Here is a 22,964-nt window from a genome sequence, read left to right on the forward strand (position 1 = left end):
AATCTCAGCTACTCGGGAGGCCGAGGGAGAATTGCTTGAACCCAGGAGGCAAGGTTGCGGTGAGCCGAGGTAATGCCATTGCACTCTAGCCTGGGCAACAAGAGCAAAACTCCATCTCAAAAAAAAAAAAAAAAACCTAGGCATGGTGGCTCACGCCTATAATCTCAGCACTTTGGGAGGTCATGGCGGGTGGATAACTTGAGGTCAGGAGTTTAAGACCAGCCTGGCCAACATGGTGAAACCCCATCTCTACTAAAAATACAAAACCTAGCAGGGCATCGTGGCGCGCTTGTAATCCCAGCTACTCTGAAGGCTCAGGCAGGAAAATTGCTTGAACCTGGGAGACAGAGGTTGCAGTGAGCTAAGATCATGCCATTGCACTCCAGTCTGGGCAACAGAGCAAGACTCCATTTCAAAAAAAAAAAACTTCTTTAGTATGCTATTATATGAGTTTTACAGTTTGGCTCATTTAGGTCTTTCATTCATTGTGAGTTCATTTTTGTGTATGGTATGAGTTAAGAGTCCAACTTCATTCTTTTGCATGTGTATATCCAGTTATTCCTGGAAATCTGCTGAAAAGACCAATCTTCCCCCATTCAATTATCTTGGCATCCTCATCAAAAATTAATTGACTATAAATATATGGAATTATTCTGGACTCTCAATTCTATTCCATTGATCTATGTCTACTCTTATGTCAGTACCACACTATCCTGATTACTATAGTTTTTTGGTAAGTTTCAAAATAAAAAAGGTATGAGTCTTCCAACTTTGTTCTTCTTTTTCAAGATTTCTTGACTATTTTGCATTTCCATATGAATTTTAGGTTCAGTTTGTTCATATTTGCAAAAAAGTAGAGCTAGGATTTTGATACAGATTGCATTGAGTCTATCGATCAATTTGGAGAGCACTGCCATCTTAACACTATTCAGTCTTCCAGTTTATGAATACAATCTGTTAATTTAGATTTTTAATTTAAAAAAAAAATTAAAGAGAAACGGTAATGTTTTGAAATTTTCACTATGTAAGTTGATTTGATTTAAATTGGTGTCCCTCCTCAAATCTCATGTCCAAATCATAATCCTCAGTGTTGGAGGAGGAACCTGGTGGAAGGTAATTCAATCATGGGGGTGGACTTTCCCCTTCTGCTCTGGTAATAATGAGTGAATTCTCATGAGCTCTGGTTGTTTAAAAGTGTGTAGCACCTCTTCCTTCACTCTATTCCTCCTTCTCCAGCCATATAAGACATGCCTACTTCCCCTTTGCCTTCCACCATGATTGCAAGATTCCTGAGACCTCCTCAGCCATGCTTCCTATACAGACTTTGAAACTGAGTCAAGTAAATGTCTTTTCTTTATAAATTACTGTCTCAGGTAGCTCTCTTTAATAATGCAAGAACTGACTAATATAAAATTTTTATACTTTTTTTGTTAAGTTCATTCCCAAGTATTTAATTTCTTGATGCTATTGTAAATTAAATTGTTCCCTTAATTTCATTTTCTTTTTTGGAGACAGAGTCTCACTGTCACCCAGGCTGGAGTGCAGTGGCACAATCTCGGCTCACTGCAATCTCTGCCTTCTACGTTCAAGCAATTTTCCTGCCTCCGCCTCCAGAATAGCTAGGACTACAGTCACACACTGCCACACCTGGCTAATTTATTGTATTTTAGTAGAGACAGGGTTTCACCATGTTGGTCAGGCTGGTCTTGAGCTCTTAAGCTCAGTCAATCTGCCTGCCTCGGCCTGCCAAATTGCTAGAATTACAGGCATGAGCCACCATGCCCAGCCTAATTTCATTTTCAAGCATGTTAATAAAGACTTAAGTCTACCTTTTCAGCTCCTCTCCATTCTACCTCCCATATGACTTAGCTAAGGTACATTAAACTAGGCTTCCTTCCTTGAATTGATAGACTGGGCATCTTCCCACTTCTGTACATTAAATCATACTCTACTCTCACCTTCAAAGTTCTTCCTTCACCTCTTCCATCTCCTCCACAAAACCTCTCCTGATGCTATATAATCTGATACGATCTCTCCCTTTGTGCTTTGCTGGTTCTTGGCCAGTCCTCCAGCTCCAGGAAAGCACTCATTACTATAGCTGCCTGCCCCATAGGAGACCTTTTCGTCTTCCCTGACAAACTTGTGTTCTCTGAGGGCAGGGAACTTGTTTGATTCATTTCAGACCTGACAGGGCCCCACATGGTACCTAGCTCATGTCAAGTGGTCAATCCACATTGAGTGAGTTGCTGAAATGTTGAGCAGCAAATAAAAAATCATGGGCATTGAGTTGTGTTCAACAACTTAGGAAATGCTGATCAAACTGGAATGAAGTTGCTGAAAAGGAGGAGCTTCCAAGCATAAGTAGGGGCTGACACTCTGAAATGTCCATCCCCGCAGAGACATCCACACTCTGGCTATTGGGGATCCTCAGACACATACCTCAACACACATCAATGTGTGTCTCCTCCACTCCTTCCACAAAGGCTCAAAGACCATGAGAGTCAGAAAGGATCTCAGAGATAACTCTGTCCAAGGCCCAGAAAGGGAAGAAGACCTCTCTAGGAAGGCCCAGACTATGAGCAACAGAACCAGAATGTGGACCTAGGAGTCCTACCTTTCTGTGCAATGCATGTATACAAGGTCACCCTGCTTCTACACAAAGGGCATTCACAGGTAAATGGCACCAAGGAAGCCTTCTCATAGAAGATACCACATGGAGAAGGTGACATCAGAGACAAAAGTAAAGGAATAGCCTGGGAGCTAGCAGGCAAATTTTACGGGGAAGAGGTCTGTGAGCCTCCTGAAGGTGTTTCTTGCGGCACCACCCTGCCTAGGCAGTCCCATTGCCCTTTATATGTTTATATTAAATTTTATTTTATTTTTTGAGACGAGGTCTTACTCTGTCACCCAGGCTGGAGTGCAGTGGTATGAACATGGCTCACTGCAGCCTCAACCTCTTGGGCTCAAGTAATCCTCCCACCTCAGCCTTCCCAGTAGCTAGGACCACAGGTGTGCATGACCATGCCTGGTCAATTTTTTTTTTTTTTTTAGAGATGGGGTTTCACCATGTTGGCCAGGCTGGTCTCGAACTCCTGACCTCGGGTGATCTGCCCGCCGCGGCCTCCCAAAATGCTGGGATTACAGGTGTGAGCTACCGCGCATGGCCTGCCTGGTCAATTTTTTTAAATTTTCTGTAGCAATGTGGTCTCACCATTTTGCCCAGGCTAGTCTTGAATTCCTGGCCTCAAGTGATCCTCCCACCTCAGCTTCTCAAAGTGCTGAGATTAAAGGCGTGAGCCACCATGCCCAATCTATACAAAATTTTAAAACATATGTGTATAATATGCCATTTATGGATTCCTGCCTCAGAGGAGAAGCCTGGGGCCCCATGAGCTACCTTCCTAGCTTCCATACCATCACCAGCAGATGCGAAAAAGGGGCCCCTAAAATCCAGCCTTGCTATATTCTCAAAGCCATGGGATTATTCCTATTATGCCCTTTTTCCTGTTTATATCAGTTACCTCAGGAAGCCCAGCATCATCCCCATGTGGCTCAGGGCATATCCTTTTCTGTTTCTATCTCCCATTCTCTCTCTCTCTCTCTCTCTCTCTCTCTCTCTGTATGTGTGTGTATGTGTGTGTGTGTGTGTGTGTGTGTGTGTCTGTGTCTGTCTGTCTGTCTGTGACAGTCTGACTCTTGTTGCCCAGGCTGAAGTGTAACGGCACCATACTGGCTCACTGTAACCTCTGCCTCCATGCCCAGCTAATTTTTTTTCTTTTTTTTTTTGTATTTTTAGTAGAGACAGGGTTTCTCCATGTTGGTCAGGCTGGTCTCTAACTCCCAACCTCAGGTGATCCACCCACCTCGGCCTCCCAAAGTGCTGGGATTATAGGCGTGAGCCACCGCACCGGGCCTCTGTCTCCCATTCTTACCCAGCTCCCCACAATGTTCCACTGTGCCCTCTAGAACTCACTCACAGTTATCAGCCAGTTCTCTATGTTCTCAACTTCTGCTCTGAAAATTCCTTTCTCCTTGTTGCTTTGATTCTTTTCCAAAGACTTGTTTTGTCTACAACCTCTCAAGTGGAGGTATTTTCTCCCTTACCTTCCTAGTTCCAAAACCTTGGCCTCTAAATTCTCCAACTTCCTCTCTTCTAATTACCTTCACCTGCCTCAGCCATTCATGCCAACGGTCATGCCCCCAGACTTCGCCAGTAACTGCATCCTCCACAATAATCCCAATGTCAAGTATCCCATCACCTTGCCTACCTGTCTTTCCAGCTCACTCTCTCTAGTGTTTCAATTCAACAATTCTTTGGCCCCTCACCCTCAGAAGCAAAATATATGGAGATATCATTTTATTCACTCTTATGCTCATACCTCAAATCTGATCCATCAAGAAATCCTGTGACTCCACCTTCAAAGTATATCTGAAGCTGACACTTTCTGCTACCTCCTCTGCTATCTCTTGCTTACCTTATTGCTGGAGCCTCCTAATTAGTTTATCCACTTCTACTCTTACACCCCTGTGATCTATTGTCCTGGCAGCCAGGGTGACTTGTTTAAACAGATTGCATGAAATAAGTAAATTTAGATAGAAAAGAAAAGCAGTCAAAGACAGAACCTTGAGGCACTACATTTAGAGGTCAGGGACATAAAGGAGAATTAGCAAAGGACATTGAAGTAAATCCACCAGAGAAGCAGGTGAAAAACCATGAATATATGACGTTCTATATGCCAAGTAAAGGCAGTGATTAAAAAAAAAAGAGATGTTGATAAGTAAAATGATGACTAAATTTTGCCTACTGGTTCTAGCCATGTGCTATTTATGGGTGACTTTGGCAAGTACACTTTCAAGGATAACTGGGGGTGAACGTCTAACTGGGGTAAGTTCAAGAGAGAATAAGAAAGTGGGAAATGTAAGAAACAAGCCTGAAGGATCTTGTTACACTAGAAAGCCCAAACTTTATCAAATACTACTAGGGATGTATGAAAAGGACTTAGAAGCCTCCTTGAATAGCCTCCCATTGGCCAAAGATAGGACAATTTGAGTCATAAAAGAATGATGGCCAGGAGTTTAAGACCAGCCTGGGCAACAATGGGAGACCCCATTTCTACACATTTTTTTTTTTTTTAATTAGCCCGGTGCGGCTAGACATGGTGGCTCACACCTGTAATCCCAGCACTTTGAAAGGCTGAGGCATGCGGACCACGAGATCAGGAGTTCAAGACTAGCCTGGTCAACATGGAGAAACCCCGTCTCTACTAAAAATACCAAAAATTAGCTGGGTGTGGTGGTGCATGCCTGTAATTCCAGCTACTCAGGAGGCTGAGGCAGGAGAATAGTTTTAACCCAGGAGGCAGAGGTTGCAGTGAGCCAAGATTGCGCCATTGCACTCCAGCTTAGGCAATAAGAGCAAAACTCCATCTCAAAAAAAAAAAAAAAAAATTAGCCTAGTGTGGTAGCATGCACCTGTGTTCCCAGCTACTCAAGAAGCTGAGATAGGAGGATCACTTGATCCCAGGAGGGTCAGGCTGTGGTGAGCCGTGATCGCATGATGGCACTCCAGCCTCGGTGACAAAGTGAGACCCTGTTTTAAAAATAATAGTAATAATAAACTAACTACATCAGATTAAAACATATCAAATATTTTAAACTCATGAGCTAATCATGATAGTTTTAAAAACTCTAGCTAGGCATGATGGCTCACACCTGTAATCCAAGGACTTTGGGAGGCCAAGGCAGGAGGATGGCTTGAGGCCATAAGTTCAAGACCAGCCTGGGCAACATAGTAAGATCCTGTCCCTACAAATAATTAAAACTTTAAAAAAGTAATAATATTTGGTCACCTTTGGAGGATGCTACACAACAAACACATGTTTTTGAAAACTGATAGCCAAAGGAAAAGAATCAAGCATTTAACTTATATTTCCTTTGTAATCTAACCCTTCAGAGTAACTGAATAATGAGGGGATGTTTCCTTTTATGCAAGTATTTAAGTTAATAAACAAAGAGAGAATGACAGACCTAGAATATTATTGTTTTGTAATCCCTAATGAATTAGTGGGTCTAGGCAATGATCACCAGTGGCTACCACTATCACAAAGAAAGAGACAACAGGACATTGTGTACCCAAGTATGTTTTCCTTGAAAGCCCATTCACTTTCATTATACCTTTCTGTTTCCATTCAAATTAAATAAGGTCTACTTGCAGCACATTTGCCTCAACAGTAATCAAAAAGAGGCCAGGCACAGTGGCTCACACCTGTAATCCCAGCACTTTGGGAGGCCGGGGCTGATCACGAGATCAGGAGATCGAGACCATCCTAGCTAACACAGTGAAACCCATCCCTAATAAAAATACAAAAAGTTAGCCAGGTGTGGTGGCACACACCTGTAGTCCCAGCTACTCAGGAGGCTGAGGCAGGAGAATCTCTTGAACCTGGGAGGTGGAGGTTGTAGTGAACCAAGATTGTGTCACTGCACTCCAGCCTGGGTACTCCAGCCTGGGTGACAGAGCAAAACTCCATCTCAAAACAAAAACAAAAAAACAGTAATAAAAAAGAGGCAAAATTAATAGTCAATAAAGGAAGAGTATCTTTTGGTTTAGGCTGAAGAGTCCACCCTAAGGAATAGAAGCAATATTCTATGAAATAGGTGAGAGGTTCAGTGATGAATCAGACATGGTCCTTGATCCCAGTTCATAAAGAAGCTGGAGAGAGAAAACTTGTCCACACACAACTACCATGAAAGTGATCCAGTAGCCTTATTAACAATGATCTGGGTCCCATAAATCCACTTTTTTTGATAAACTGTTACCAGAAGGAAATAACAATACCTCAGAGCTCTCTGCTCCTATAACCAACCAAAGGTGGTACCAAGGAATGAGCCTTAGGAGTCAGTTAAGTCTGAGCTGGAGTCCTGACTCCCCCATCAATTAACTGTGTGACCTAGAGAAAGTTTCTTAAACTTCAGACTTGATTTTCTTTTCTGTAGAATGTAAATAATAATCTCTGCATCCCAGGACTGCTGAGAGAATTAGGTAAATTATACAGGCTCTATATGTGTCTGTGCCCTACTCCTCTCTACTCTCCTAACATCTCCACTTTGTCTCTCTCTACCACCCGCTTGTCTATACACATATTATCAACATGGTCTCCCAGGGAACACTAATGTAAAGAGGTATAGGAGGAGGAGGAGCCCAGGCATTGTGGTCCATACCTCATGTAGTACACTGTCTTTGTCCTGGCAGACTGCAAGCACATAGATGGAGGCTTTGAAGACTGCCAGTGGGGGGCACTCGTCCTGGTCCTGCAGAGACAGGAGGAAGCTTTGCACAGCTTCAAATAAGTCTGCCTCTGAGACAAACCTGTCAACCAAGAAAAGCCTGAGTGAGAAAGACAGAGCTGGCAGGCCACTAGAATCTTCTGTCCTGCCTGGCACATCCTTCCTCAGCCCACTGTCCTGCCCCAGCATGCCCACGGCCTAATGACATCTTACACAAACAGTTGCTATACATACTTACAAAGCATTGCCACATATATACATCACATTGTTCTATGCCTTGCGCAAGGCTCAGTTAGAGGCCAAATACTCCCCATCCACACTTGGGAGGTAAGCTATCTGCCAGCTGGACCAGCACTGTTAAAGAGAAGGGTGCTACTGCTGGGGTTCAGAAAGCCCTGCTTTGGCAGCTGCTCCACCCCTCTCTTCTTGTATTTATCATTAAACAGTGGTGTGTTTGGCCAATATTTATCATTAAACAGTAGTGTGTTTAGTAGATATAATACCAAAAACATAAATGACTAAAGAAAAAGTAGATAAATTAGAGGTCATCAAAATTAAAAACATTTGTGCTTCAAAGGATACCACTAAAAAAGTGAAAAGGGCCAGGTGTGATGGCTTATGCCTAGAGTCCCAGCACTCTGGGAGGCTGAGACGGGAGAACTGCTTAAGGCCAGGAGTTTGAGACTAGCCTAGGCAACATAGTGAGACCTCATGTCTACAAAATAATAATAATTATTATTATTAACTGGTTGTGGTGATGCATACCTATAGTCCCAGCTACTTGGGAAGTTGAGGTGGGAGGATCACTGGAGTCCAGGAAGTTGAGGTTGCAGTGAGCCATAATTGTGCTACTGCATTTAAGCCTGGGTTAGAGAGCAAGATCTGAAAGGAAAAGCAAAGAAAGGGAAAGGGGAAGGTAAGGAAAAAGGGAGAGTAGAGTAGGGAAGGGAAGGGAAGGGAAGGGAAGGGGAGGGAAGGGGAGGGGAGGGGAGGGAAGGGGAGGGGAAGACAAGGGAGGGGAAGGCAAAGGAGGGGAGGGGAGGGGAAGGCAAGGGAGGGGAAGGCAAGGGAGGGGAGGGGAGGGGAAGGCAAGGGAGGGGAAGGCAAAGGAGAGGAGGGGAGGGGAAGGCAAGGGAGGGGAAGGCAAGGGAGGGGAGGGGAGGGGAAAAAAGGGGAGGGGAGGGGAGAGAAAGGAAGGAAAAAAGGGAAAGGCCAGAATAGAACAGGACAGGAAAGGAAGAAAGAAATAAAAGAAAGTAAAAAGACAGCAAACAGGAAGTCAGGTGCAGTGGCTCATGCCTGTAATGTCAGCATTTGGGGAGGCCAGGTGAGAGGATTTAGAATATACCCAAAAAGTGTTTTCTCACAGAAAAAAAGAAAAAAAGAAGAAAAAAAAAAAGAGAATATACCCCAAAAGAATTGAAGACAGTACTCTAACAAATACATGTACACAGATACTCATAATAGCACTATTCACAACAGCCAAAAGGTGGAAAAAGTCCAAATATCCATCAATAGGTGAATGAAAATAAATGATGGTGTGTACATACAAAGGTATATTATTTAGTCATAAAAGGAATGGAGTACTGATACATGGTACAAACATTACGCTCACTGGATGGACCTCTAAAACAATTATGCTAAGTGGAAGAAGCCAGACACAAAAAGTCATATATTGTATGATCCCATCTATATGAAATATTCAGAATAGATAAATCCAAAAAGACAGAACAGATTGCTGATTGCCAGGAGCTGGGGAGGGAGGAGGAATGGAAGTGACAGCTTTGCAGTGATAGAAATGTTCTGGAACTAGATAAAGGTAGGAGTTGCACATTTTGAATGTACTATTAAATACCACTGAATTGTTCACTTCAAAATGGTTAATTTTGGCCAGGTGTGGTAGCTCACACCTGTAATCCCAGCACTCTGGGAGGCCAAGGCGGGCAGATCACTAGGTCAGGAGTTTGAGACCAACCTGACTAACATGGTGAAACCCCGTCTTTACTAAAAATGCAAAAATTAGCTGGGCGTGGTAGCACTCACCTGTAATCCCAGCTACTAGAGAAGCTGAGGCAGGAGAATTGCTTGAACCCAGGAGACGGAGTTTGCAGTGAGCTGAGATCGCACCACTGCATTCTAGCCTGGGCGACAGAGCAAGACTCTGTCTCAAAAAAAAAAGGTTAATTTTATGTTGTGTAAATTTTACCTCAATAAATTATTTTTGTTTGTTTTTTGTTTTTTGAGATGGAGTGTCGCTCTGCCGCCCAGGCTGGAGTGCAATGGCTTGATCTCAGCTCACTGCCACCTCTGCTTCCTGGGTTCAAGCAATTCTCCTGCTTCAGCCTCCCGAGTAGCTGGGATTACAGGTACCTGCCACCACACCCAGCTAATTTTTGTATTTTTAGTAGAGACTAGGTTTCACCATGTTGGTCAGGTTGGTCTTGAACTCCTGAACTCAAGTGATCCACCCGCCTTGGCCACCCAAAGTGCTGGGATTATAGATGTGAGCCACCGAGCCTGACCAATAAATTATTATTATTACAATTTTGAGATGGAGTCTCACTCCATTGCCCACACTGGAGTGCAGTGGTGTGATCTCAGCTCACTGCAACCTCCGCCTCCTGAGTTCAAGCAATTCTTCTGTCTCAGCCTCCCAAGTAGTTGAACTACAGATGCCTGCCACCATCCCTGGCTAATTTTTGTACTTTTAATAGAGACGGGGTTTCACATTGTTGGTCAGGCTGGTCTCGAACTCGCGACCTCAGGTAATCCACCCACCTTAGCCTCCCAAAGGGCTGGGATTACAGATGTGAGCCACCACACCCAGCCCAATAAATTAATTTTTAAAGCTTAAGAAAGAACGGTCCTTTTGTTTTTATTTTTATATCCTTTTTGAGACAGAGTCTCAATCACTCTGTCATGCAGGATGGAGTGCAGTGGCACAATCTCGGCTCACTGCAACCTTGTCTTGCTGCAACGTCCGCTTCCTGGGTTCAAGCAATTCTCTTGACTCAGCTTTCAGAGTAGCTGGGATTATAGGTGTGCACCACCACACCCGGCTAATTTTTGTATGTTTTGTGGAAACAAGTTTTCACCATGTTGGCCAGGCTCCTGACTTCAAGTGATCAGCCTGCCTTGGCCTCCCAAAGCACTGGGATTACAGGTGTGAGCCACTGTGTCCAGCCATGATTTTTAAAATGTAATAAACTGTATAGTAATTATTAAAACCAGCCAGGTGCAGTGGCTCATGCCTGTAATCCCAGGACTTTGGGAGGCCAAGGTGGACGGATCACAAGGTCGGAAGATAGAGATCAGCCTGACCAACAAGGTGAAACCCCGTCTCTGCTAAAAAAATGCAAAAATTATCCAGGCATGGTGGCGGGCGCCTGTAATCCCAGGTACTTGAGAGGTTGAAGCAGGAGAATCTCTTGAACCCAGGAGACGGAGGTTGCAGTGAGCTGAGATCATGCCACTGCACTCCAGCCTGGGAGACAGAGCAAGACTGTCTCAAAAAAAAAAAGTGATTATTAAAATCAAAATAAACTACTGAAGTTTTTTTTCTGTGCACAAACAACACCTTCAAAGATAGCAAGAAATACTCATTGGCTTTCTAGGCCTCTGACTATCAGCACAGTGTCTACTCACCTGTTCTAAAACCCTTCCAAGATATGAGCCTCTCAGGGACACAACCTATTTCTTACTTATCCCTGTGTCCCCAATGCCCAGCATCAGGCCAGGAGAGATGCCTCTGTGAATATTCATTGAACTGAATCATTGATGAAGGTCCCAAGACCCACCACTAGCTACCACCTCTATGCACTGACCTGTCCTCATGGATGTAGGCCAAGTAGAAGAGGAGCAGGATGCAGTGCTGTCTCTGGCGAGCAGCTCCCTCCATGTACTGGCGATCAGACAGGAAAGCAAGGTTTTCAGGGCTCCTGCTGCTTATCTGGGGCAGCCCATGCTGCAGGAGCTCAGACACTGTAGAGAGTTCTGGGGAGGGAACAAGTAGAGGAAAGCCAAACACAGAACATAAGAGAACAGGTAATCAGCACATTAATATCTACTATACACAGAATACTGCACAGGGCAGCAAGGGGTACATGCAGTACAGAAGGAAATAAGGAAATCAGAGGCTCCTCTTCCTTTGAGCAGGGTTCAACCTACTGGGAAAGACTAAAGTTAACATATTGAAGGACATGGATATGTCTCAAAAATTAACATTCATTCTTTCATTCATTTGACATATGTTCAATGAGTAGCTACTACTCTTAGGAGAGGCTATGAGACCTAGGCCCTATCTTCAGGACTGGCAGCTGATGGGAAGAGACATAATGAGACAGGCAATTGCAGGACATGTGGTCAGTATCATATTGAGGAGGGAGTGACTCAGGCCGCCTGGCATGGGGAAGGCAAGGTCAAAGAGGTAGAAACTGTGGGCCAGGCACGGTAGCTCACATCTGTAATCCCAGTATTTTGGGAGGCCGAGGGGGGCAGATCACCTGAGGTCAGGAGTTCAAGGACATCCTGGCCAACATGGTGAAACTCTATCTCCACAAAAATACAAAAATTAGCCAGGCATGATGGCAGGTACCTGTAATCCCAGCTACTTGGGAGACTGAGACAGAAGAATTGCTTGAACCCGGGAGGCGGAGGTTGCAGTAAGCTGAGATGGCACCATTGCATTCCAGCCTGGGCAGCAAGAACAAAACTCTGCCTCAGGAAAAAAAAATAAGAAATAAACTGTAGAGGGTGAGCAAAAAAAGAGGCAGCAATGGGAGAAAAAAAAGAATACAAAAGAAAGGAAACAAGGTGTTCAGAGGCCTGAAGGCATAAGAAGACATGCCATGTTTCCATTCAGTGTGACTGGACAGTCAGTAAATAGATGTAGGGTATCAGAAGGTGGGAAATTGTGATGTAATTTGCAGCTAGACTGTGAAAGACCTTTAAGCAAATGCCACTTAAAGAATTGGGATTTTATTATGGGGGGGCAGAGATTCCTAGATTTCTTATGAATATTGTTTCACAAAAGCAGGAATATTTTAATACCGAAAGAACAGGAAAGAAGGCCAGGAATGGTGGCTCAGGCCTGTAATCCCAGCACTTTGGGAGGCTGAGGTGGGCAGATCGTTTGAGGTCAGGAGTTCAAAACCAGCCAAGCCAACATGGCAAAACCCCGTCTCTACTAAAAATACAAAAATTAGACAAGTGTGGTGGCGAGCGCCTGTAGTCCCAGCTACTCCGGAGGCTGACACAGGGGAATCGCTTCAACCCAGGAGGCAGAGGTTGCAACAACCCAAGATCGTGCCACTGTACTTCAACCTGGGTGACAAAGCAAGACTCTGTCTCAAAACAAGAAAAAAAAAAGGAAAGAAAAAGATTCCTAGAGATGTGAAATAATAGGATTCCTATTCCTTAGATGTGACCTAAGAGCTTAACATTTGAATAAAGGCCAGGTGCGGTGGTTCATGCCTGTAATCCTAGCACTTTGGCAGGCCAAGGCAGGTAGATTGTTTGAGGCCAGGAGTTCAAGACCAGCCTGGCCAACATAGCAAAACCCCATCCGTACCAAAAATACAAAAAATTAGCCGGGCATGGTGGCACATGCTTGTAGTTCCAGCTACTCAGGAGGCTGAGGCACAAGAATCACTTGAGCCAGGGAAGTGGAGGTTGCAGTGAGCTGAGATCATATCATTGCACTTCAGCCTGGGTGACAGAGCGGACTGTCTTGAAAGAAAGAAAAGAAAAGAAAATGAAAGAAAAGAAAGGAGGAAGGAAGGAAGGAAAGAAGGAAGGAAGGAGGGAGGGAGGGAAGGAAGGAAGATTGATTTCTTAAATGAATGAAGGAACGGAACATACTATTCATGCTAGAGTGAACACTGGATTCCAGAGGCCTGGTGTGGGAATGTTGCAGAGACTGTCCAGAAGAAGGAACTGGGTTTGATGAACATTTGGATCCTTGTCAACTCTTAGTCTAAAGTGCCAGGAGCCTTGGGTTCCATCATTTTCCAGTTCTATTATTTCACATCTCTATGAATCAACTTATAATTGCATCACTCCAATTCTTCTGGGCAGCCTCAGGCAAAGAAATCTCATGCCTGTACTAACTCATTACCTAGCCAATCAGCAAGGCACTCAGACTCTAAAGAACAGCACAGGCCACATGAGTGGTCAAATTGTAGCATCTTACCTTCTTCGGAAGGTGGTCCAGTCTTCTCTGGAGCTGAGAGGAGGTTAAGGCACATGCAGTAGAGGAAACTGGAACACACCTGATTTAGGGCTGAGTGACTTAGAGGGAGAAGAAAAGAGAACAGAAGAGATGACATTGATACTTTGGCTGGGAGAGCATTATCCCTGCCATGTGTCTGGGTACTACTGCTTTGTGAAATTCTAGCCATGGCTGTGGCAGAGGAGGTCCTAAGGCAGCTATGAAAAGTAAATATGGGCTGGCCACGGTGGCTCACATCTATAATCCTAGCACTTTGGGAGGCCTAGGCTGGTGGATCACCTGAGGTCAGGAGTTCAAGATCAGCCTGGCCAACATGATGAAAACCGGTCTCTACTAAAAATACAAAAATTAACTGGGCATGGCGGCAGGTTCCTGTAATTCCAGCTACTTGGGTGGCTGAGACAGGAGAATCGCTTGAACCCAGGAACTGGAAGTTGCAGTGAGCCAAGATTGTGCCAATGCACTCCAGCCTGGGCAACAAGAGCAAGACTCCACAAAAAAAAAAAAGAAAGAAAAGAAAGAAAGAGGGAAGGGAAGAGAAGGGAAGGGAGGGGAGGGGAGGAGAGGGGAAGGGAGGAGAGGAGAGGAGAAGGGAGGGGAGGGGAGGGGAAGGGAGGAGACGGAAGGGAGGAAAAGTAAATGTGGAAACTGCTGCCTCAGCTGTAAGTAGGGCACCTGGCCCATACAGGCATTCACTAAAAATTTACTGAAAAAATTAATCAAGGGAGGATATAAGCTCCAATTTAATAAAATATACAAACAAAAAAGTACCCCTAGTGCAGAAAAGAGCTGAGGAAGTACTAGAAAAAGAGGCAGTAGAACCCCACATGGGCACTCAAGGATTACATCAAAAATTTTGACTTTCTGTACTTTAACAACAGTTTCTCCTCTAGAATTGCTGGAGTAGCAATTAGAACGTGACAGACATTGCATCCTTTCCCCTTTGAGGGCCTCAGTTTCCTCATTCTGTTTTGTTTTCTTCTTTTTGAGACAGAATCTCTCACTCTGCCACCCAGGCTGGGAGTGCAGAGGTGCTATCTCAGCTCACGGCAATCTCCGCCTCCTGGGTTCATGTGATCTCCTGCCTCAGCCTCCCAAGTACCTGGGATTACAGGTATATGCCACCATGCCTGGCTAATTTTTGTATTTTTAGTAGAGATGGGGTTTCACCATGTTGGTCAGGCTGGTCTCGACCTCCTGACCTCAAATGATCCACTTGTCTCAGCCTCCCAAAGTGCTGGGATTACAGGTAGGCTGGGCATGGTGGCTCATGCCTGTAATCTCAGCACTTTGGGAGGCCAAGGCGGGCGGATCACCTGAGGTCAGGAGTTCAAGACCAGCCTAGCCAACATAGTGAAACCCTGTCTTTAAAAGAAAAAAAAAAAAGGATTATAGGTGCGGGCCACTGCACCCGGCCAGGTTCCTCGTTTAAATGAGAGATTAAACAAATAATCTCTGAGAGCCCTTCCAGTTTTGGAAGGCTTTTCAATTTTTTTTAGAGATAAGGTTTTACTGTCGCCCAGGCTAGAGAGGGGCACGATCATAGCTCACTGCAGTTTTAACCTCCTAGGCTCAAGGATCCTCTCGCCTCAGTCTCCTGAATATCTGGGACTAGAGGTGTGTACCATCCGTTTGGCTAATTAAAAAAAAATTTTTTTTTGGCTGGGGTGGTGCCTCACGCCTGTAATCCCAGGATTTTGGGAGGCCAAGGTGGGTGGATCACCTGGATCAAGAGTTTGAGACCAGCCTGGCCAACATGGTGAAACCTCACCTCTACTAAAAATACAAAAATTAACCAGGCGTGGTGGCAGGCATCTGTAATTCCAGGTACTGCGGAGCTGAGGCAGGAAAACTGCTTGAACCTGGGAGGTGGAGATTACAGTCAGCCCAGATCACACCACTGCACTCCAGCCTCGGTGACAGAGAGAGACTCCAACTCAAAAAAAAAAAAAAAAAAAAATTGAAGAGACCAGGGTCTTGCTATGCTGCCCAGGTTGATCTTGAACTGCTGGCTTCAAACAATCCTCCCATCTTGGCCTCCCAAAGTGCTGGGATTACAGCCATGAGCCATGTGCCAAGCCTCTCCCAGTTTTGATGTGACAGGTACCCATCCAAGTATCACCAGGAATGAGATCCTTACCAGGTCAGATTCAATCCAACCTACAGAAACGTGTCCAGCTCATCCTACCAGTTGCTGGGCAATGCTGACACTGTCAACACCACCATGATCCCATGACTAAAACCATACCAGCCAACAATTCCCACTTGTTCAGTTAAGAAGGACATTGGCTCCTTGGCCACTCAGTCTTGCCTGGGACCACACATACCTCAGACCACTGCAAAACCTGGCCTTCAGCTCCAGGGTCAGTCGTATGAAGGATGAAGCAGCTTTGGATAAGTAGGAATAAAGCAGAGAACAGTTTAAACCAGACTTGTCACAGAGGGTCCCAAGCCTGGGTGGTATCAAAAAGCTTTGGTTTCAGAATTACACAGACCTGGTTCAAAATATGCTCTGTCACTATCTAGTAGTTTCAGTCTGGGAAGGTTTTTAACTTCTCTGAGACTCAGTTTTGATATTTGTACTTCACAGGATGTTGTAAAGCTAAGTAAGATAAATGTATGGAAAACATCCAACAAGTACTTGGCTCAAAGTAAGTGCTGCAATAAGTGTTCATTTTCTTCCTTCTGAATGATCCTCCACTACAATTTGGTATATTTGACAAGGACCTAGGAAGGGCACGTATGTTCCTTCTATCCGTTCTTTTTGTAGAAAAAAAAAATCCAGTTTCATGCATCTGTTTCGGGTTTAAATATTAAAAAAAAAAAAAAAGAAAAGAAAAAAGAAAAAAAATCCAGTTTCAGATACAGAAAGAATAGGAGTAGTCACTATTTCATTCTCAGCTATGAATTGCCTGTTGGAAGCAATTGATTCTCAGAAAAGGGGTCCGATAACAGTTTCTTTCTTTTTCTTTTTTTTTTTTTTTTTGAGATGGAGTTTTGCTCTCATTGCCCAGGCTGGAGTGCAATGGTGCGATCTCAGCTCATCTCAACCTCCACCTTCCAGGTTCAAGTGATTCTCCTGCCTCAACCTCCCAAAGTAGCTGGGATTACAGGCATGCGCCACCACACCAGGCTAATTTTGTATTTTTTAGTAGAATTGGGGTTTCTCCATGTTGGTCAGGCTGGTCTCAAGCTCCTGACCTCAGGTGATCTGCCTGCCTTGGCCTCCCAAAGTGCTGGGATTATAACCGCGCCCAGGCAGCAGTTTCTGCCTTAGCTGTTGACCCTGGCCCAGACCCTTGTGCTGCTGGCTCCTCTCAGTCTCCCCAGTAAGGCTCTCAGTCAATATTAACCTCTGTTATGTCTGCCCTGGGTCACTGTAAAAGCAGAATCCTAGATAAAGAATATATCAGGAGCTCCCATTTCACTAACCCCAGGGTTGGAAATAAGCTGTATTTCATCCTGGGCTAAAGCACCTGACAGGGAATCTCTCAGGGTTTCACAGCAACTTTGGGGCAACAATTTAACCCATGATTTCCCCAGGGAAAGGGCACCAAGTTTCCCTTCCAGATGGGCTCCTATTGGCTCAATTTCTCAGGGATCCAGAGTCTCTCCACCCTCCTACTCCAGGTCTCCATACCACTCCTGGCTGGCAGTGCCTGCTTCTGTCCTCCCTCTTGCAGGTTGAGCCTCTGATCCTGTGCTACCTGGCTTCATGCTGCACAGATCTCCCTATAGATCTCACAGCCTTTTTCTACATCTCTATTCCACACCACTGCCCCCAAGAGATCTACACTTGCATGTCATCCAGTGCCCCAAGACTAGATCTGCTTGGATCCTGAAGTATGGCAGGCAGGAAGAATGTTAGAAGGAAGGAAAAAAGTGTGTATCAGTTACAACAACGGCTGAGGGATACAGTCTTCAGAAAATCTACATATACTATATTGTTTAATTCTCACTATTATCACCATGTTCTAGCTAAGGACACTGGAGATAAGAAAATTAATTTGTGCAGTCTCAATGTTGGGCGCAATGGCTCACACCTGTAATCCCAGCACTTTGGGAGGCCGAGGCAGGTGGATCACCTGAGGTCGGCAGTTCAGCCGACCAGCCTGGTCAACATGGAGCAACCCTGTCTCTAGTAAGAATACAAAAGTAGCTGGATGTGGTAGTACATGCCTGTAATCCCAGCTACTTGGAAGGCTGAGACAGAATTGCTTCAACCAGGGAGGCAGAGGTTGCAGTGAGCTGAGAATGCACCATTGCACTCCAGCCTGGGCAGCGAGAGCGAAACTCCATCTCAAAAACAAAACAAAACAAAAAATCCAAATTCCTCACATGGCCAACAAGGGCCTACATGACTGAGCCCTTGTTGCGTCTCCATGGTAGACTAGTTGCACATTTGCTACATGCCATGTGACAAGAATAAAAAAACATTAAATTATAATGATAAAAGCCAAGTATAGCACAGAGATTAAGAAAGCATGTTCTACAGCCAGACTCCCTGGGTTTGAATCCTAGGCATATCACTTACAGTATAACCTTGGGCAAGTTACTTAACCTCTCTGAGATTCAGTTTGTTCATCAATAGAATGAGTATAATCATAATAGACAATTCCTAGGGTTTTTCTAAGGACTAAATGAGTCAGTACATGCAAAGCACTTAAAACAGTGTCTCAAGCACTGTAAGAACTTAATTCAATGTTAGTTATTATTAATAACCAGTTGTTAACATTAACAACTTCCATCTAATTTTTCTTTAATCTTTTTGTAGAGATGGGGTCTCACTGTGTTGTCCAGGCTGGTCTCAAACTCCTAGCCTCAGGTGATCCTCCCACCTTGGTCTCCCAAAGTGCTGGGATTACAAACATGAGCCACCATGCCCAGTCCTTTTAACTACTTTTGATTGCTGCCTGATATTTCCTTCCCCTTAACACTGAACAGAGAATGGATATAAATTCTGAATGAATTAGTAAATGTGCACCCACAACTCATGCTCTCTTTGAATACTGTGAGCACTGCCTAAGTTGCTTGCTTCCCTCCCAACCTCCACATTTGCCTGCTGCCTACCAAGCTTCTTGGAAAACTTCTCCTTCATGTGAGGAACAATGACAAAGAGGCTGTGTAGAATTGAGAGGAAAACTTCCATCAGAGCTGGCTGGGTGGTCTGCTCCAAGTGTCTCTGCAAAGAACCAGGAGAGAGAACATAGACCACCAGGACTGGACCTCTGAAGAAGAAAAGGCATCAGCGAAAACTAGCATCAAATCTAGCACAGTAGTTTAACTCCTTTCACTTGAAAGACACAAGAAAAGCCAGGGAACTTAAAGTACAAAACTACATCTAAGGCTTGGCTCACCTAATAGATTGTACCAGATACTTTATCTCTTTGGGCTTCTGTTCCCAAAACAGTAAAATTGGAATAACAAGATATACCTCCCAGAAACAAATGTGGTCTGGTGCATAAAAAGTGCTTTCTGGCCAGGTGCAGTGGCTCATGCCTGTAATCCCAGCACTTTGGGAGGCTGAGGCGGGTGGATCACGAGGTCAGGAGTTCAAGACCAGCCTGATCAACATGGTAAAACCCCGTCTCTATTAAAAATACAAAAATTAGCTGGGTGTGGTGGCACATGCCTGTAATCCCAGCTGCTCGGGGAGCTGAGGCAGGAGAATTGCTTGAACCGGGACCTGGGAGGCGGAGGCTACAGTGAGCTAAGATTGTACCACTGCACTCCAGCCTGGACTACAGAGTGAGACTCCATCGCAAAAAAAAAAAAAGTGCTTTCTATACCATAATGCAGAATGACTCTCATGTTTCTATTACTACAGTAATAATAATACAGTTTATAAACTGCCTTCATATTTGTTATTTTTTTGGAGGGTTGTGTTTTGTTTTGAGACAGAATCTCACTCTGTCACCCAGGCTGGAGAGCAGTGGTGCAATCTTGGCTCACTGAAACCTCTGCCTCCCGGGTTCAAGTGATTCTCCTGCCTCAGCCTCCTAAGCAGCTGGGATTACAGGCATGCACCACCACACCCAGCTAATTTTTGTTTTTTTAAGTAGAGACAGAGTTTCACTATGTTGGCCAGGCTGGTCTCAAACTCCCCACCTCAAGTGATCTGCCACCTTGGCCTCCCAAAGTGCTGGAATTATAGGCGTCAGCCACCACACCCGGCCTGTTATTATTTTTAAGGTTGGTCAAGTAAAGCAGGGGCAGTGGAGAATGAAAAAAGAAAACTGTAACTTGTTGTGATCAATTAGTTGTAAATCATTGCATTCAGACCAGCCTTCACGTAATTCTTCAACAGAGTCATGAGGCAGTTTGATGTGGTAGCCACAGCTCTAAATTAGGAAAAAAGAAACAGGGTTCTACTTCAGGCTCTGCACATAGCCACCACAATATGCCCTTGGGTAGTCACCTTCTCCCTTCCCTGGGTCTCAGTTCCCTTTCTGTAAACAGCTGGGTCCTCAGAGGCATTGTTCTTGTTGATACCTTTCCTTTCATTTTTAGAGCAAGTTTGGTTGTGCGTGTTTTTCTATTATTATTATAAAAGTAATATATATGCTCATTAAAGAAAATGTGTAAAATACAGAAAAGTAGGAAGAAGGAATAATACAATAATTCTATGATCTAATTTTAGATTTAGCTTTAACACCTCAAAAATCTAGGAGGAAGGCAGAGCAGGTGAGTAAACTACCATGAGTTGCCCAAGTCTTACTGTTGGTAGGTTAAGTCAGGGCCACAGTCAGGGTTCCTGACCATTACCTCCTGCAGACTCCAGCTCAATGACTTCTTCAAGGAAGAAAGGCTTATTCATGCAGAGCCAGAGATGCCTCCCTGCTATCGCCTACTGTTCCCAGTAGACCCTTTTCTGATTAACAGGGGACTCCTCATAGGCTCATAGGATGCCCAAACCTCATGCAGAAGAGGACTCACCCAAGGTTACCCAGAGTCAGCAGCTCTTGGCCCTGCTCTTCCCAACATCTCAACCTCAAGTTGGCTCAAAATGAAGCTCTTCAGGACCAAGCCTCTCTTCAGAGTGGTCATCTCTCATTTTACAGAACACACATACATGTTCCTTATTAACACTTGAGTAACAGACATTCGCTGCTGCTCCTTATGAAAAGAAAGACACGAGAAAAGCTAGGGGACCTGAAGTCATAGGTTCAATCTCAGCACCATTATGCACTTGCTTTATAACTATAGAAATATGACAACCTTATCAGTAAATTAGAGAAAATTATAGCAGCCATCTCCCAGGATCATTGAGAGAACTAAATCAGGTAGTGAATATAAGGCACTAATTACTCCATAAACTTACCCATTTATTATTTTATCATTACTGTTTTCTATTTTTTCTTTTCTTTTTTTTTTTTTTTTGAGACGGAGTCTCCCTCTGTTGCCCAGGCTGGAGTGCAATGGCGCGCTGTCAGCTAACCGCAACCTCCGCCTCCCTGGTTCAAGCAATTCTCTTGCCTCAGCCTCCCAAGTAGCTGGAATTACAGGTGTGCACCACCACGCCTGGCTAATTTTTGTATTTTTAGTAGAGACTGGGTCTCACCATGTTGGTCAGGCTGGTCTCAAACCCCTGACCTCGTGATCCGCCTGCCTCAGCCTCCCAAAGTGCTGGGATTACAGGTGTGAGCCACCACACCCAGCTTATTTTTTTTTAAGAGGTACTTGTTAGTTTCATAATGAAACATTACATTTTATTTTTAGACAAAGGAAAGGTGGCTGCAAGAATAGCACTGCTGAGGCCCGCAGAAGGTTCCTTTGACAGTGACTGCCTCATGCCTCTGAGCCTGGCTCGCCCTCACATTCCGCTCTTCCCTAAGTTTCATGCTGCCCATGGCTCAGGGGAACCCACCATCACCATGGGGATGCACATCGAGTCACAGGCACTGAGAAGAAATTCTGAGAAGGCCTCCAAGGTGTCTTTCTTCTCGGCACTGGGAGCTGTGAATGGATTCTCCTGGGCTGAAGGCTCACTCTGGAATTCTATAGCCAACCTAAGAAATCAATGTGTGAGTATATCCACTACCACCTATGCAATCTAAAGATTACAAACACCCTTCTAGGGGGTGGCGGGGAGTATCTGTGCTCAGGGTCCAGGGAAAGTATCTCTATTATCAGATCGGGAGAAAATTCAATAGACCACAATGAGGAGAGGACTTGATCCCTCCAGATTCCTGTTCCCCACCCCTTCCCTCAACTATGTGTACTTCCACCCCATTGTATGTACTTCCCTGAATATTCCATGCTATTTGCTATTTTTCATCTCTTTGCCTTTAAATATGCTGCTCTCTCTATCTGGAATACCTTCCCCAATTCTTGAAAACCTAACAAATCCCACATATATACAAAAAAGCATCTCTTCCCCAAGAGACTGTGAGCGCCTTGCGGGCAGGAGCCACTCTGACTTTTCTTTCTAGCCCCATTGTCTAGCATCAGGCATGGCACACAGTAGATACAACAAACATTTGTTAATATAAACTGAATTAATTCAACAACCATTCAGTGAATACCTATAGTGCTAAGCTAGTTGGGGGATGGTGGGGAACAAAGGTGAATAAGATACAACCTCATGGCACAGTAGCAAAAACTCCACAAGGTGGTAATCTTTAGAAAGGTCCTACCCCTAGCTGCCTGTCCTCAAGCCTCCTCCACACACCCTCAAACCCTACCCCAGCCAAAGTCCTCTTTGCCATGCAGAAGAGTATCAGAAATCAAGTGCTGCCTCTAGAACTTCGCTCATTGTCTAAATCCCTTCCACCCATATCTTCCATTCTATTACTTCATCCACAGAGGACCCCTCACCTGCAGGCACTTCTAAATCCCTCCAGAGTGCTCAGGAGGAACTTTCCCCTTTGAAGAATGGCCTTCTCTGAATCTCTACTGGAGGCATGGCCCTGAGGTGGGAAGGAGAGACAGGAACCTAGTGATCAAGTATATGCTATGTGTCTCAGTCGATGCTTGGATGACTGTAGACCTCTTTTTCTCACACTGCAGTCAGACATTCCTGTATGCCTAACTTTCCAGGAGATCTTGGCTATACCCTTGCAAAATTAATAGCTCCTTTCAAAAATGGTAGCAGGGGCTGGGTGCAGTGGCTCACACCTGTAATCCCAGTACTTTGGGAGGCTGAGGTGGCAGGATCATGAGGTCAGGAGTTTGAGACCAGCCTGGCCAACATGGTGAAACCCTGCCTCTACTAAAAATACAAAAAATATATATATATATATATATATAGCCAAGTGTGGTGGCTCACACCTGTAATCACAGCTACTTGGAAGGCTGAAGCAGGAGAACTGCTTGAACCCCGGAGGCGGAGGTTGCAGTGAGCCGAGATCACGCAACTGCACTCCCGCCTGGGTAACAAGAGCAAGACTCCATCTCAGAAAAAAAAAAAAAATGGTAGCAGGGCTGGGTGCAGTGGCTCATGCCTGTA

At 44.7% G+C, this 22,964-nt stretch overlaps 1 protein-coding gene across 1 annotated transcript in view; it reads right to left on the bottom strand.

The window, feature by feature from the left end:
- The window catches only part of MEI1 (meiotic double-stranded break formation protein 1), a 90,802-nt gene that overhangs the window by 27,977 nt on the left and 39,861 nt on the right, over window positions 1–22,964 (bottom strand). Inside the window, exons 13-19 of the mRNA XM_064368103.1 lie at window positions 22,334–22,425; window positions 21,384–21,525; window positions 18,587–18,698; window positions 15,844–15,904; window positions 13,478–13,575; window positions 11,112–11,280; window positions 7,222–7,369 (exon numbers count right to left, since the gene is read on the bottom strand). Coding sequence (XP_064224173.1) covers window positions 7,222–7,369; window positions 11,112–11,280; window positions 13,478–13,575; window positions 15,844–15,904; window positions 18,587–18,698; window positions 21,384–21,525; window positions 22,334–22,425 — 822 coding nt within the window. The remainder of the gene's footprint in view (window positions 1–7,221; window positions 7,370–11,111; window positions 11,281–13,477; window positions 13,576–15,843; window positions 15,905–18,586; window positions 18,699–21,383; window positions 21,526–22,333; window positions 22,426–22,964) is intronic.

This window comes from Aotus nancymaae, unplaced genomic scaffold, assembly GCF_030222135.1.
Source record: "Aotus nancymaae isolate 86718 unplaced genomic scaffold, 86718_ANA_hifiasm-v0.15.2.pri h1tg000076l, whole genome shotgun sequence".
Lineage (NCBI taxonomy): Eukaryota > Metazoa > Chordata > Mammalia > Primates > Aotidae > Aotus > Aotus nancymaae.